At 41.2% G+C, this 17,434-nt stretch overlaps 1 protein-coding gene across 4 annotated transcripts in view; it reads right to left on the bottom strand.

Moving 5' to 3' along the window:
- The window catches only part of il1rapl1a (interleukin 1 receptor accessory protein-like 1a), a 171,593-nt gene that overhangs the window by 71,769 nt on the left and 82,390 nt on the right, over positions 1–17,434 (bottom strand). For all 4 annotated transcript variants that reach the window (XM_086266003.1, XM_086266004.1, XM_086266006.1 and 1 more), the window contains exons 4-5: positions 14,566–14,752; positions 13,073–13,226 (exon numbers count right to left, since the gene is read on the bottom strand). In XM_086266003.1, coding sequence (XP_086122129.1) covers positions 13,073–13,226; positions 14,566–14,752 — 341 coding nt within the window. The remainder of the gene's footprint in view (positions 1–13,072; positions 13,227–14,565; positions 14,753–17,434) is intronic.

Here is a 17,434-nt window from a genome sequence, read left to right as displayed (position 1 = left end):
TGTGAAAATGTGGACCTTTAAACACTTTTTCTTTTCTTTCACTATGAAAGTAATAAACACTGATTCTGGGCTATTTTTTTGAGTGGTCGGGCCCGGGGTTGCGCTTTTCTCCCTCTGTTCTGTTTGCTCTTCAGCATACAGTAAATATAACATGATTAGGAAGAAGATCTCTCTGGTCTTTTATTCATCAAAGTTGGAGAGCTTCATGCAACATATACCACTGAATATTCTGCAGGGGCGCCGATGGAGGCTGTTATGATTTAGGAATATGTGTGTAGTGCTTATTACATGAGAATGTGAAGGTATGCACTTGACTGTGAGCCTGCTGCTTTGATCAAAGGATAATGCTCTCATATTTTAACCAGCTCTGGGGAAAGACCAAAAACATCTATACATTTCTCAGTGCTTATAAAATAGTCTGCCTTACACTCTACTGTCTAAATCTCTACAGAACTAAATCTTAAAGAGAGGTAATTTTAGATCTAGTCAATTTAGTTTATTGTAAACATTCTTTGAACAACATTAACTGTTATATTTACAGGAAACTAATTTAGGAAAAGAAAAATACATGTTTAATATGGTATTGAATTTTTAATCTATTTTGAGGACTGTTAGTGTAATTGACTCAAACTAAGCTATGTTGTGGTAAATCAATTGAGGTCAACTAGAGATGTACTGTACTTTTTATAACTATTCCCAGTTTCTTATTAATGATTTTCTTGCAGTAAGAACAAGGATTTATCCTCTAGTGGGCTTTTTCGGTTTTTTTGTACAGTCTATTGATGCAGTCACATATGGAACTCGCCCAGATACACTATTACTAAACTCCACTAATGATGCTATGCATCTTAACTCAGTGTTATGGCTTACCGCAACTTTGCTATTAGTAACATGAGTATACTCACTGCCCATAAAGCCCCTTTTCCATAAGTACATACTTGGTTCGACTCTGCACGTTTCACCATGGTTTTCAGGGTTTTCCATTAGTTTAGTTACACCTTGACAAGTTACACCTTAATAGTACTGGGGTGGATCACTGTTGCCCCCAGAAATGGCTTGGGTCTACATGACAGTGCTGGAAATATTGCTCAGAGATTTTGGGACATACTGACATCATAGCATCAAGCAGTTTTTGCAGATTTGTTGGCTATACTGATCTGCAGGCTTTTGTGGCCATTTGGGTACAGTGAATTCATTATTATGTTCAAGAAACCAACTTAAGATGCTTTGAGCTCTGTGACACATTATCCTGCTGGAGGCAGTGTACCCATCTCCTGATGGCTAAGGTCATAAAGAGATGGACAAGATTAGCAACAATATTGGCTCTTCATGTTTTAGTGATCCTCAGTTGGTACTAGAGGACCCAAAGAGAATAACACCACCACAACCAGCCTAAAGTATTAATGCAAGGCAGGATGGATCCATGTGTTTGTGCCGTTTACACCACATCCTGATCCTAACATCTAAATGTTGCAGCAAAAATCATGGCTCAAACCAGGCAACATTTTTGCCAATCTTCTATTGTCCAATTTTGGTGAGCCAGTGTGAATTTTAGCCTCAGTTCCCTGTTTTTAGCTGACAGGAGTGACACCCGATGTGGTCTTCTGAAGCATTCCTCTTAAACCCTTGACATGGCATATAGGGATATCCCAGTGCACAAGCAGTTTCTGGAATGCTCAAACAAGCCCATCTGGCTCCAACAATCACTTCAACAGGTTACCTTGATGATGTCTGCATATCTAAATGCATTTTGATGCAGCAATGTGACTGGCTGATGTTTGCATAAACCACTAGTTAAATGGGAGGACCTAATGAAGTGGCCAGTAAGTGCAAGTCTTTTAAAATGACAAGTCAGAAAAGGTAACTTGCCAAAAAAGGTATGGCTGCAATTAGCTTAGTTAATTTGCTGCGAGTTATTTATCTGCAACAATACAACCAACTGATAATGTGGATTTATTTTCACCAAATATGGAACAGATATCTTTGAGAAAGAAAAAGAGCACATCACCCATTTCCTTTTTAATGCAATAATGGCAGGGGAGATGACTGTAGTTAGTTTAGCACTAACAGAACTCAGCAACCCCTCATTCAGCACTCAGCCTTGTCTGCATTCACTAATAGATTTCCTATTCTTGTCTAATTAATAAGGGAAGCCTTTTCCCCCTGAAAGGCTCCCAGAGCTATATTGAGGGGTGGAGAGGTCGCTTGGAATCCATCAGATGTGATGCAGTTAATCAGCATAAAGCCTGCTTCAATGCACTGCTAAACAACGACTGTAGGAATGGACCCAGCCTTCATAATGCACCACACCGGGACAGGGAAGTATAGAGATAATTCATAAACAGTATTGTGCACTGTCGAGTTTTTAGAGAAACTGCACTTACTTACTTTCTTTATTATCTGTTAAGCAGTTTTTCTAGTCAGAATTTAAAATTACTAGCTGAGGGAGAGAACGCTAAAGGATTTGTGGGAGAGAATATAAAAAATTTAGAATGTGGGGGAAAAGCCCACAAAACCACTCGCATCCTACCTTTCTGAGCAACAACAACGGCAGGAGAGAGAAAATGCACAACTCAGGGAGAGAGGAATAAAGGAGACCAGAGAGCAGGACCATATACAGGACAAGAAAAAATGCTATGATACTCCTCACACCCACATCATTCTGCAGCAAACTGGCAAGTCAGTAATAAAAGCTGACTCAGTCTCCTTCTGCAGTGCACATTTTACTTCATTGTTCCACGCATTTGATTAAAGTACAAAAAAAATATCTGTTCCTGACACAGTGGGGAACAGAGATGGTCATAAAGACAACAGATGAGTCAGGGAGGGCACTTCCTATTGATGTTGAGCATCTGACGAGCTAGACAGAAGTGCCAGATTATAATCTCACTAAGGTCAATCAAAAGCGTTAATCAGCATAATCTCACCTGCACCTACAGCCCACATATCTGCTGGCTACCTGGAGCCTGGCAACATCCTTCAAAGAAAACTGCCATTTGGGTGCTGCTGGCACCCGCTACCATCATCTAATCAGTCTCATTGGTACCTGATTCAGAGAAATCAGCTTTTCTTTAGCTGATACAAGCAAGGAGATTTGGACTGTGTGTCCAAGTGGCAATTGGTTTATGCAAGGAACAGGTGGAACAGAAACGCATTCATTTGCAGTTACTGCAGCCGGGCATGTATTCATGAGTGGGAATATGCAGTTCACACATAGGGATGTGCAGCAGTTACATGGATGCAGTGATGTGCACAAACACGCTGTACTGGTGTGCAAAGTATGCACACATACACACACTGTAGATGCTGACACTGGCATCTTGGACAGCCTCTCAAACTGTGTAGCGATGCCAGAAGAGGAGGAGAGAGAGACAGAGCGAGAGAGCAGGAAAAACATCAATGCTGCTGTAAAGACATTATTTTCATTGTGTATCAGGGAAAGTGGTGGCACCATAAAACGGTAATGACAGTTAAGGCGTTTAGTCACGGACTTACTGGAAGGTGCTGAAAAACCCACACACCCATATTTTGACATACATAACATTCTTTGAAGCGTCAATCCTTAAAAATCTTATGACCTCATTAGTGGGCATCCGTATACCTTCACCTGTCAAGATGGAGTGAATAAAATTGATCTCTTCATTACAATGCAATGTTCAGCTGGGAAACCTTGGGTCATGGCATTCATATGGATGGTACTTTGACAGCTACTGCCCACCTAAACATTAGTGTAGACCAAACACCCTCGATGGGAAAGACAATCTTTAACAGCAGTGCTCACGCCAAGTGGGAAAATGCATCCTACCACCCTTGCAAGGCTTTGATGTGGAGTCCAAACCCCACTGATCCCAATCTGATCGATCATCTGAAAGATGCTCTGGAACGAGCCTGATACACAGAGGCCCAAAGGACTCGATGCCAACATCCCAGCGCCAGACACCCCAAGACACCCGCAGAGACACAATGATTAGCAATTCCACATCTGATACATAGCTCTTTGTGTGTGTGTCTATGGAGACAGAGATGCTTTGAATGGGCACTATGTATGTGTCAAAGGTGTATAGGTCAAGGGTGACAAAAATCTTATGAAGATCATTAACTCCAGGGAGGGGGAAAAATGTGATGGTAGTTACAAAAGCTATTATTTACCCTTGTATTGTTGCTATTTTTTAGTTTGGTTTGTACCGTATTGACAAGAAAAACAGTTTCTATCATTTCACTCAAAATGACATTGTTATACTGCCAAACTCTCTGAATAACAGAAAATTTTAACCTTCCAGATTTTTCTTGGAGCAACCTACAAGGTCTTTTGGCACCCTGAAATGTTGCATTATTAGATTTACCTGCAGGCTTGTAAAATCACAGACAGTCTCTCCATTCACTTTTTAACTGCTCTTTGTCCTGCATCTGAATGCAGTTGAGTAGATGTGCATATTAATCACATTAAGTGTTTTAAAATATGCCAACAGATGCTCAAAAACACCTTTATTACTCACATCAGGGCGTCTCCACGAAGGTGTCCACAGTCACTGCAAAGTTTAGATCAAGTGTCTGGTGATTTCTCTGTTTTGTATTGTCAACGTTCCCTGTGGTTGTTAATGGTCATACTCCCTATCATTTAATTGGACCAAAGCCTTTCTTGAGTTTCTTTTCTTGAGGACAGCGTATAATGAGAGGGTTATTCAGAGTCCTCTAACTGACCTTCAGCCATTACATACTCTGTCATAAGAACTGTGCCTGCGGCTCTTCTTGAATATAAAAGAACTGTGAGCACTTTCCTTTTTTCTCACAAGGAAAGGAAAGGAACATGTCTGCAAACTAAAAGGTTTGCAACGTCAAAAGTCACAACATCATCAAATCAAAATACTGTAGCCTACATAGCAATGAAATGTCATTAGAATTAAAAAAAACAACAACCAAAAAACAAAAAACAATACTAATCTAAGTACAACATTATACTATAAGCAAGATGCTAACTGACAAAACTTCCCTGCTAGTTGTTCAAATTAAACCTCACACTGAGGCCATTTGCACTGCTACAGCTACTGCTGGGTTTAAAAATGAAACTACAGGAGCTCCAACCTTGCTGCAAGGTATGAAATTGTACAATAACTCACATGTAGACTTCAAAATTGAGAAAGGAGCACGCTATCTCAGTGTTCAGTTCAAAAGGACATTGTCTTTCATAGCAGGGTAGGACACAAATGGAAGAAAAATCATAGCTTTGGAGTGACTGCACGAACATGCACATTGTAAGGTACAAAAAGAGAGAGAGAAAGTGTCAGAGAGCGAGAGAAAGCCTAGATCTGTCTTCTCGAGAAAGCGAGGATTAAACAAACAAACATGTGATTTGCATCCGGAGGAGAGTACATGACAGCAGAGCTTTGTTTTTCTATTCCCCAGCAGTTCACGTACAATGCCGGGCTTAGCAGCAGCCTTGTAAGGACGGCAATTTCATTCTTGAGAAGTAAACTTCAAAATAGAGCCAGCTGCGGTAACATTTCTGGAGATTCCTGAAGAGTTTCATGCATTTTAAGAACCAAAAGTCCTTCTTTCTCATCCTTGATGAACAATAGGTGGTTCTGGATGAGATTGAAATGTTTGCGCTCTGCCTTTCACCAAAAAGATTTTGTGGTTTAAGTGAACTACCCAACAGGCTACCCAAATTGCAAAAATAAATCGTGAAATGTTCTGATAAAAAGCACAAAAAGGCCAAATACACTTTATAAGTACTTCTCATCCAACTCCTAACAAGAGTTTGATGACAAGATTGTTGCCACTTATATATGTGACTACCTGTAACTATCTGTGGGATAGCCAGGCCATCGCTTGACCCTGTAAAAGTAGAAGCCATTATACTCAATAATGATGATCATTATCATTAGACTTGTCATTAATTTGTAGGGCAAACTGCTACACAAAAGACATTTAATGTTCTGTGTTGTTTGATGACTTCTTAAAGGTGACAGCAAGTCCTTCACCTCAGACATCTGACAAATTGATAAACTGCAGACAAGTTGTACAAACACATAGTTTGTGATCAGTTCAAGCCTTATAGACAAGAAGCTCAACCTCAAAGTCAGCTGACCATTGAAGAATTTTGTTGTTGTAGTCAACAACTCAGATAGAAATGATCATAGTTTGGACTATATCTGATATGATGGGAATTTGCTCTAGTTGGGGTTGTATTTGATCTATCTATCTATCTATCTATCTATCTATCTATCTATCTATCTATCTATTAGGGGTGCAACAATACTCGTATCGATATTGAACCGTTCGATACAGTGCTTTCGGTTCGGTACGCATATGTATCGAACAATACAAAATGTTTAATTTATTTTATCAACTTTCCTTCTGACTATGCTGTCTGTGTTGAGCGCTCAGTCGATCTGCGCTCGACAGTGCAGCCTAGGCGGAGTAGTCGAACGCAGATTCACTGAGCGCAGGGCAAGCTAGCGAGACAGAAGTTAAGTTCTCCTTGCAACATGGCAAATTAAACCTCCCCCACTCTCATTCAGATCTGGCGTTTGGAATTATTTTGGTTTTCATGTGACGTATGACCCTGAAGGTAAGCGCGTCATGGACAAAAGTAAAACAGTATGTTGGATGTGCCACACAATGCTCAATTACATTGGTGGGAACTAGTGTGTTAGCGCAGTTAGATCGTTAACGTGTTGGCCGTCCAGCCCCACGCACGGGGCGATCTGCGGTAGCTCGTTAACGGAGATTTGCTGTGTTGTGGCTTTAACGTCATTTCAACGAGATTACCGCTGACAGCACTAGTGGGAACAAAATGAATATGCCTGCATATTTACTCCGACATCATCCTAGTGCAAAGACAAGTGGAAGCAGACAAAAACAACAAGCACGCATGCTACAACCTTTACCCGAGTCATTTAGACAGCTGTTAGCACATGATTCTCCTTATGGGGACCTGATATGTTTAATATGCTGCTGAGAATATAGCCCAGAAGAAGCGTATAGTATAGCTTTTAGTTTGGAAAGAGACATTTCTCTGTAATAAACTCTCTTTTCCAAAGATGAGTGATTTCTCGATCAGATATATTTATTTTTTTCATTACTTTGTTGTTTCAGCAACATTAAATTTAAAAACTGTACTTTTGAGTTAAAATATATATTTATAATTTTAATAAATGACAAATTAAAAAGGCATGAACAGTTTTTTGAACCTGACACCAAAATATCGAACCGAACCGTGAATTTTGTGTATCGTTGCACCCCTACTATCTATCTATCTATCTATCTATCTATCTATCTATCTATCTATCTATCATAGTCTGAAGTACTCATGTTATTGGAAGGCCACGCTATATAAGTTCAGTGTCATTCATATTGCTATGATAAGTGATATCAGTGTTATGAACGTTATGACTTATCCCTATCATAGAGGACACGTTCAGTGAAAGGAGACCATTTCACTGGACTCAAAAATATAACAGTAACAGGTCTTTTTAGACGTACTTCGTCAGCCACTACATAACACTGTTTAATTATTGACCCAGACTTCAAAAGGCTTCAAAAGACAGAATAATAATTTTAATTTCACTCATGCTCTTGTACTTACGCTATAGGCCTAGATAATGATAATAACCACAGACAGAGGGTGTGTATGTGGGTAGTGTGTGGTAGGTCAGGCAAGATTAATTGTGTAGTATGTAAATTTCATTCGTCACATGCAGACTGATGTCGATTTTAATTGAATTAAAACAATGTGAACTCTGGCCTGCTCAGACTCTAAGAGGACAGCTGGTGAATAGTGATGAAGTGAGTTGGAGAGACAGGAGGAGGAGAGGGCGGGGAGGTGAGGGGTGAGGTAGATATGGCAAGGGGCACAGATTAGTTAATGATGAGAGTGATAGTTGACCCTAAACTAATGAGCCATTTTCTTCCATCCTATACAGTGCTATTGTTTCACCAGTAACTGAGCTGCTTTGTAAATTTATAGGCTGTGAAAAGCATGCGGATTTATCAGTATCAGCAGGTTGTGACAGATAATATAAAGCAATTTTATATTGGGTGTGCCATCCTCTCATGGGTGTGATTGATGTAAGTGTGTGTGTACACAAGTGCACTGGTGTGTAAGTGAAGTTGGGAAAAGTCAACTGCTGGCGTAACACTTATCTCAGGTGTGATTTTATCATCTCGTCTCCAAGGACATGTACAGTAACCGAGGCTGAGAGTCGATCATGGCAGGCCAGCACACGACAGGCATCCGAGTTACAACGTATTCACGCAAGCACATAGTCTCGGAGATGGAGAAGGTTTCAGCTGAGGCTAAACCCATCTCTTTTTCTCACCCCACACTTCTTATCTCTCACCTCTCATTCCTCATATTCCCACTCTATGGGATAATATCATAGCTAATCGCTGCCTCTCCATCCATCTATCCTCCTTCGGCCTGATAGATGAGGACAGAAAACAGACGGAGGGGGTGTGGATACCACACTCCTCTTTCACGTCTCTGCTGACTGCTTCTGCCTCCGCTTTTTTTCCCCTTGCTGCATCCACGGAGGCTACATCCAGCCGACAAAGTAAAAGTCAAGTCATCGCCTTGATAAATAAATATATAACTACATCACACAGTCATGCTCACACATGTGCATGTCGCCGGTTACATTTTATAAGGCTGTGAAGTGCACGCACTTCTGAAGGTGACCCTGTGGAGGAAGAACGGTAAGAAACCTTTTACTGCAATGAGACAATGTCCCAGCTCACCTCTCCCCACATCAGCTCCTCATTACACACACAAATACACTCGGTTTCTGTAAACTCTGATGGAGGAATCTTAGGTGTAACACTGCCTGCTGAGTGTATAAAAATCAGACACAATGCATGCCTATACAGCGAGGACACAAACAGTCACATATTTTATCCTCACAAATAAACATATTCATTCACTGTACATAAATTGAGTTTTCCAAGCATCGCCCCTTTTGCGCTGTGGACATTCTACAAGCGGTAATGTAAGGTAGACGATTCCTCTCCTCCCCTCGATTTCCTCTTGCCCTGTGCACCTCCAATTCACTGTGCCAAATGGTACATTTACATTGGCCATAACCTCAGTCACCATGCTTGCAGGCTATGCTGAATGTGCAGGCACACATTTCTACAGTGAAGGGATGCAGACAGTGGTATAATGGGAGCAATAGATAGAAACCCACGCCCGAGGCATCCATCAAGCCAAACGACTCCATTACAGTAAGTCCGACAGAGGCAAACGGTAATGTGCACTGTGATAAACACTAGGATAATAGTCTGTTTATAGTCCTGGACACACTGTTTCTGCTGGGAAACACTGGCTAGGAATACAGATAAGATACACGAGCACCAACCTCTATCTTTTTCACTCTGTTCTATCGCTTCTCCCTCTCCCTCTTTTTGCTGTTATCAGTCACTTTCGCTCCCTTGTTCTCTTTATCCTTTTCCGCTCTCCCTGTATAATATTTTCCTTCCTGCAGAACACAGAGCAGGCTGCATACATCAGCTGAACCGAGCTTTATCTGGTGTTTTACTGTTGTAGCATTACCATCACAGTACTGGAATGAGGCCTAAGAGAGCCATAAAAATTTAACAGAAACGATTCAGACGTAGAATGAAACATCACACAAAATTCCCACAAGTATGTATGTTTAACGTTAAAAAGACAAACTCGCAGGCACGCACAGATAAAGCGGCCCGCGCTCGTATCGGTTCATATCATAGGTGGGTTGCAGTTTCGGCTCGGAGACTGCTCCGTGTGTCTGTGAAAGTGGGAAGGGGTAAACACAGTTGTAGACAAATCTGACCACACTCAGCATTCCCCAGAGGAACCGCGGAATGGCCAACCTGCTGCTGCTATGAATCAATTATAACAGTACACAAAAAGGCACTCTCTTTTAAAGATGGGAGGTGGAGGTGAAGGCCCATGGGGGGCGGGGAAAAGGAAAATCTTTCCATCTGTTGATAATGGTGCATTTGTTCTCAGTGCACTCGGTTTCTGCACGGGCTGTACCTCCCTGCGTCTGCACGCTCAGAATCAGATAAGAAAATTTCAATGCACCGTGACATAAACATAAAATGAGGCGAGGGGCTGTTGTTTGTTTTACATTCCGATTAACCCGAAGAGCATCAGAGCTTGATTAAGGGGCTCCTGGATCAGCCTGATCTGTGAGGGCCTGTGTTTATGCTCATAGTTAACCTCTATTACAAGACTTACTTTATTCCACATAGCAGCTCCTCTACTGCTTCTAATGGAAGTCATTACATAGTGGAGTAGGGTCAGAACACACGCGCACACACACACACACACACACACACACACACACACACACACACACACACACACACACACACACACACACAGTCTGCAGTGAGGCAGGGTCACAGCAAAGGCCAGTATCTATTGCGCTATATTTAAGATCAGTTAAACTTAATGACCTCCTTCGTCCTCTTGGCCTATCAAATAAACTACAACATTAGCCCTTGGATGTAGTTTGGCCTTTTATGTTTGCTGTCCAGGCAATGTCGGTTTTAACAGGATGTGATAAAATGTGGATAATCGCACACCCACTTGAGGGGATGATGGTGTAGGTTTATTAAAGGAAATGAGCCCATGGTGAGAGGGAGCTAATCTGATTCTAACAGGAGACTACAGCTTTAAAAGAGGAGGTATCCCACTAAGGCTAAATCAAGTGGTACTATAGTATTTAGAGTATCCCCATATTTTTTTCTTTTACAACAGAAAAAGCAGAGTAGAAAATACAGAAGAGAACGCAGGCATTTACGTGACTGCATTTCCCTGTCAAAAGAATCTCGCTAAACTGTTGTCATGGTTGATAGTTTTCTGCTGCATTAATGCTGAAAAGCATCGTGTCCCAAGTGTAAACTTTCTAACTCTGTTTTCATGACAAATGATGGCACTTTATGTTCTGCAGCCAGCATGGGATTCACTCATGAAGCCTACACATTTTATAGCATTCAATTAAACACACCAACAGTATTATTAGACCATATACTCACAGGACAGTTTATTAGGTACACCTTTCTAGTACTGGTGTTGACCCCCTTTTGTATTTGGAAATGCATTAGTCCTTTGTGGCATAGACTAAACAAGGTGTTGGAAACTTTTCTCAGATATTTAGGTCCATATTAACATAGCAGCTTCAAACAGTTGCTGCAGATTTGACCACATCTGTGGCGTGAATCTGAACTCTTGGACATGGTGCAGTACCCGACTAGAAGCACCTTTCAGATGATGGGTGGCTGTGGTTATAAAGGGATGGATGTGATCAGCAACAACACTCAAGTAGGTTGTGGTGTCCAGTCATTTTTAGTGCACTGAGTTGCTGCCATGTGATTGGATAATTAGAGATTTCTTTTAAACGAGCAGTTGAACAGGTATGCTATGGTGTGCACTATGAATTCAAAACAACTTAAAACAAAATCTATCAAAAACAATTTAAAAAGTAAATTTAGCCAAGGTGAATTGTTGTGGTACCAAAAGATGAAGGGATTTAATTCACCTTTCACTAAAAAATGCAGAAACAACAAAGTTTCTTTTAGGGCACACTGGCAAGGTAAAGTCCTCAGAGTTTGCTATTACATTTTCTCCAAAAAGTTGATTAAATAAATAAATAGTTCTCAGCATGCCAGAATACCTTGAACTTTCTTTTGGATTGCTCCAAAATTATTTAAATGTATTCAATTTATTATCTAAATGCTTAGCAAACCTGCAAATTCTGCTCATATCAACTGTAGATACCACAATATCTAGGGAGGGAAAAAGGTTACTTTCAACACTGGTGATGTGACTTTGGAGCTATGGAACAAAAACCCAAACTGGTTAACAAACTGCATGACCCACAACTGAGGGGTACTCACGTACTAGAGTAATGAGTCAACCAAGCTGGGAAGGCTCTCCCAGCGATAGTAATGGCAATAATGCCAAATTCTAATGTGTCTGCCTGTTGAACCCTGCCGTGGATAAACTGATAGCCCATCAGTCACAACCACAGCCGATCTCAAAACCACACCTCCAGGATCACTTTTAATCTTATCCAACAGCACACTCTGCTCAGGTTAAGACATGTAGCTTTCTCTCTCTCTGCCAGACAGCAGTCTGTGCACTTCAAATGCATAAACGCCTTCATATTACATAACAACAATGGCCAATTACTCAAAAAAGTGCCACTAAGGATATCAATCAAGTGTTCACAAATATTCAGTGTGGGGAAAACACCAAACATGCCCATGAACAATCTATGCGGACACATTTAATAATGAAATCATATTAAATATTTGCATTTATCATACCACTATCCTAAACATCATCAAAAAGATGCGCTGAATAATTTCTTGTAATTGCTACATCACAACTGAAAACAAAGAATCCACTCAATATAGCAGTGTTAGTATACAATATACTGTAGCAGTCAGTATCAGACAGATCAGTATTCTTTAGGCGGCAACATTGAGTATAAAAGGGCAAAGGAAAAACTAGATTCACCCTCAATCCTCATCAGAGCAGTTAACCTGGCAGAACACACAAGCCAGAGCATCCAATTCCCAGGTTTCAACAGATGAATGCGTTTATTTGTCACACGCTCACCTTGCAGCTGTGCAAGGTAAAGAGAAAAAAAAAAGGAGTGAGAGATGTATAGAAACAAAGAGTAAGTGCACTGTAAATCTACTGACCTTGGTCCTGGCTCTTTAGCTCTCTGTGTGAACGAGTTTAGCCTATAGCCTTAAATATTTCAACACTGCTTAGCTGACTGGAAAGTGCTGAGTTAGAAGGAGGGATAGATGCCAGGCCACAGCATTCACCTCCCTCCAACAATTAACACAACAGCAGGACATCATTGCCATACCCTGTGGTATTTGTGTCTGTGTTTGTATGAGTGTGTGTGCGTGGCTACGTGTGTATCTTTGTTACAATCCTCTCCTTTTATTCAACTGTCTACTATAATTACTACTCTGCTCATTCTTAAAACATGTGCTACTATGTGGAGAACTTGTATAAATGGCGCCTCTACACGCAGAAAACACATCTTCAGTTTTCCTGAGAACTTACCAGTTACTGTGAGTTCAGTCGTCCTTCTGACCACAAAACCACCAAACTGGACTTCGCAGGTGTAATTCCCAATGTCATCTTCTGTTACCTCTTGGATAGACAGAATGTCTCTCTTCTGGATGATGCTTGCACGCCACTGCTTTGGACGGCACTCCTGTGTACCAAAGAACAGGCAGATCAGAACTGTAAATATCTATTTACTGATATATCACGGGAGGTGTCAGATGTCATATAAGTGACAAGTGTAAAGACGCTGTGGACTTTGTGCGGCCAGAGATGGAATATTCTGGGAAAGCAAGGCCTTGAGAAATTTAAGACCTGCAGAATCTCTTTTACAAATATACATCCATGAGATTTCAAACACTTTAACAATGCTGAGTGTAAAAAAAAAGTGAATAAAGTGGTAAAAACACATAGCTCGTCACTCTGATATAATAATTTTATAAGCTAAAATGATAAAACTAAGCTATTGTCCTACTTATCTGATCAAGATTTATTGCACTGAACGGAATATTCTCCATTCAATATTCTACAAAGGCCACAGAGAGACAGAGAATTTTATTTACACTACTCTCTGCAGACAAAATAAGTGTGTTTGTGCTACATCCGTGTGAATGCGAGTATACGTGAGCAGGCAAAGTGAGTGACTTCGTGACATGATACTTTCTTCAGCTCCTTGGTGCTCAGCCAGGGACAGCGGTGGCTCGGTGGATTCTATTCTACCATTGCTCTCGGCAACCTTCGAATTCAATCACGGAGGCTCCGCAGTGGTCCAAATAACTCCGGGTTCCAGCACTCCCAGTCATTACCAAGATCGTAATTGAATTCTGGAAAAACCTAGAGGTCAAGCCCGGCCAGCTAATCTACCGCTGATCTGCCTGTGATTAGTCTGGCATGAGCCTTTCTCCGGGATGCACTCTGTTGTCCGCAGGCCATGCCTGACCTAGGAAAGGCAAGAACCCAGGTGATGGGGGCGGAGGTGCATGCTGAATAAAGATCAGGGACCAGGAGCATTTGGAGGGTATCCACTCTTTCCACAGGGCACAGAATGACATTGCACAATTTTCTTCTCATAGAGGTTTTGTGTTCATTATAAAAGCCATCTCTGTGGCTGCCCTCTGCTCCCTCCTCACTCTCTTTCGATGACTCTCAAAATGGTGTGGCACACTGCGAATGTGGCTTAAGGATTTCATTGTCATCATTGCCTTTATATATAATCTGCCTAAGTAATCTGGAAACACAATTCCAATAAGGCTTTAAACACAAACAGGCAAGAAATTAGATGAAAACAAACCAATGAAGCACTGAAGAATATTTCTCGGTTGTATAATCAGAAAGACAGACGCCCCCTTCTTTCTGACAAATAAGAGGATTCAGGAAACAAAAATATCACTGAGCCTCCAGGCAAGGATAAAATAATGATGCAAAGATCATATGGCAGAAGAAACATAATCACATATTAACGAGCACGCTCAGTCGAACAGCAAGCTCACCTTGGACCAGGTGATGTCTGGTTCTTTGCCAGGTTCAACATAGTCATCTATGTCAGGACAGAGGATGTCTTTACTCTTGCTGAGCTCAGCCTTCTCCATTCGTCTCATTTTAGAGTTGTAGCACAGGTTTGTGTCATTTTCCGCCACAGTCAGAGACATGGAAACCTTCATGCAGTATGTAGAGTTCCTGTCGGCACAGAAGAACAGTGCAAGGAGTTAACGAATGAGTTTGATTAGAATAACGCTCTTATTTAGTCTTCTTTTATTGTCAGCTCAATAAAAACATCTGCAAAGAATAAGAAAGAAAAAGGAAACTTTTTATATGATTTTTCTTTTTCACAAACCAAAAACGAACCATGTTTTTTTTTCCTTTGATAGCTTTTCAGTTATTATTCTTTTCCTTTTTACCCCCCTCTGCCTCGCTCGCCCTCTTTTTGTGTTTGTAGTGCTAGCTATAATGGAGAATCAGTGGAAAACATTCATGACTACATTCTGAAATTTTTTTTTGGGGGGGGGGGGGAAGCTGCTGCCCCCTCGACCCGGCCCCGGACAAAGCGGATGAAAATGGATGGATGGATGGGGGGAGAAAGCTGAAATTGTTAATCTGAAAAAACGAGAAATGCAAAAATGGTCTCACAACAGGACAGTGAAAGATTCATGGCCTCTCGAGGACTCAACCCTCCCCCTTTTTCTCAGCAACCACCTGAGCTACGACCCGAGCTTTGATATTCGAGAAAGAAAGATGACTCTGTCTTTAAATTAATGTTATAAAAACGATCATCAAAGCCACATTCATTACAGTCCCTATCACCACTGACACATAGCTAAGAACTGACTGTAACAAAGTGTTCCCTGGTAAGTGATATGATATGATACATGGCCGAAAATCTGTGGACACCCTTGCCGCTGTAATAGTTTCTACTATTTTTGGAGGTCTCTCCACAAGATTTTGGACCTCAATCGCAGGAATTTTCTGGCATTTAGCTTCAGTGCTCCAGTTTCTTTCAGACTTTAGCAGGGCTGTGAGGTTGTAAAAAGTTGTAAAAAAAAATATGTTTCTAGTTTGAAAGCCCTTTGTAGAGATACTTACATGAAATCATCTCTAAAAAGATATCTGTTTGTGAATATGCAGAGTCTTTGAAAGGGATAAGACTGATAATCGTATCCCTTAATCCTGTCCCTGAAGCTTTGTAGCTTGGTGCAGTTTGCTTGTAGTCTTGAGTACTACATTGTGAGTACTTTATAAACAGAGGAATAAAGAGAAAGAGAAAAGGGGGGAAATCATTTGATAAAATGCAATTTCCAAAACACTGTCTATCAATTAAATACAGTTTAAGACAGTGATGCACTCCTCAATGTATCTGGGGAAGGAGGAGGGAGTATGGTGACGGCTGTGGATGGGTCTGTGCCTGAAAAAATGAAAGACACTTTTCCACATAAGTTGCAAACAATGTTGGGAAAATCAAACTGGGATATTTCTGCAGGTGCTTTTCTCACCTGTAGAACACAACAGGAAGTAGCCTGGGTCAAACAAACTATCATTACTCCACTTGATTTAGGTGACCTTCTTATCTGGACAGAGTGTGAAGGAGGCACATGATGTCCACTTGCTCTGTGTGAATTCACCACACAATTACCTGAGCTACTCTCATAAGGGCGCAAGTACTTTGTACTAGGAAGCTGGTAAAAGACTCCTAAATGTCCAATCCGACTGATTTAGACATTTAGGTTCTCTAGCTAATGGAAAGTTAAAGGCTACGTGCATGTACCAAAAGGGCTGCAGCTTCAGTTAATGTGGAACAGCAAGCCAGGAGAGGTGCTTGTGGTCAAGAAAAAGTGTTCGAGTGAGTGAGTAAACCGGTAAACACATCCAGAGTTTGTTAGGAACTTCAGATGACATAAAGAATGCCATTGCGGTAATTGAGTCTAGGGGTAACGAAGGCATGGATCCACGTGTCTGTGAGACTAGCCTGATCCAAACCATTACAAATGGCCTCACCCCAAAAGACCACATTCTTTTTAATGTGTGTCTGTCTGGGATAGCTCTCACTTGGTCAGTCACCTTGTTGGAAGGCTGGTTGTACAGGCCATATGGGCTTTCATTTCATTACATTACATTTATGGCTGGCCAGATGCTCCCATTCACTGTAAATGACGGAGTTTCATATGATCTATTCAGGTTATGGAAGCAATAAGGGAGTCCCCTCTCTCATATAAACACCTCTGACCTCCTGGGGCCATAAAACACAGACACAGACATGCACGTGTGCACCCACGCATCTATGTATGCTTAAAAGACGTGTGGCTATGTGCTACTATGGAAGGCTAGCAACAGATAGTACTAAGAGGGACAAAATGAGAATACACTGTAGCTACTTGGAATCAGAGAAAAAAAAAAAGAATATTTCTCCTACATAAAAATGACCAAAAGGGCATCTAGAAGACGCTGTAGGAAGCTAAAGCAAGATGCAAGATAGCCCCACAGAGCTATGCCCTCTTGGTGCAGAAAACTAACATTATTGACTCAATACCTCCTATCTGGAGGGAACAGAGTGGGAAGATGTGTTGCTCGAGGCTTACAGAGTACACGTGAACAATACGCTGTATTTGTCTACTGTACAAATACAACTATGCAAACATACACTCAATGGCACAAACACGGGCATGTACATCACATTTGCATGTAAGGAAATTTATACATATATAAAGTCAAGCCAGAACCTGTATCAACCACTGAAGTGCCCAAGAAGTCTGCAGAAGACAACTCTGCATGTTAAATATTCACAGCAGGCACCCCGTGGCATTGTGGGAAGGTGTTGGTGCTTACGCTTGATTGATGGACAGCCGGAGGTCGATGCACACTCCTATG

Source organism: Aulonocara sp. 'chitande type north' Nkhata Bay, linkage group LG16, assembly GCF_057382095.1.
Source record: "Aulonocara sp. 'chitande type north' Nkhata Bay isolate Kocher_YH1m ecotype deep benthic linkage group LG16, A_spYH_male_GT1.1, whole genome shotgun sequence".
Lineage (NCBI taxonomy): Eukaryota > Metazoa > Chordata > Actinopteri > Cichliformes > Cichlidae > Aulonocara > Aulonocara sp. 'chitande type north' Nkhata Bay.
This window is presented reverse-complemented; position numbering and strand designations above follow the sequence as displayed.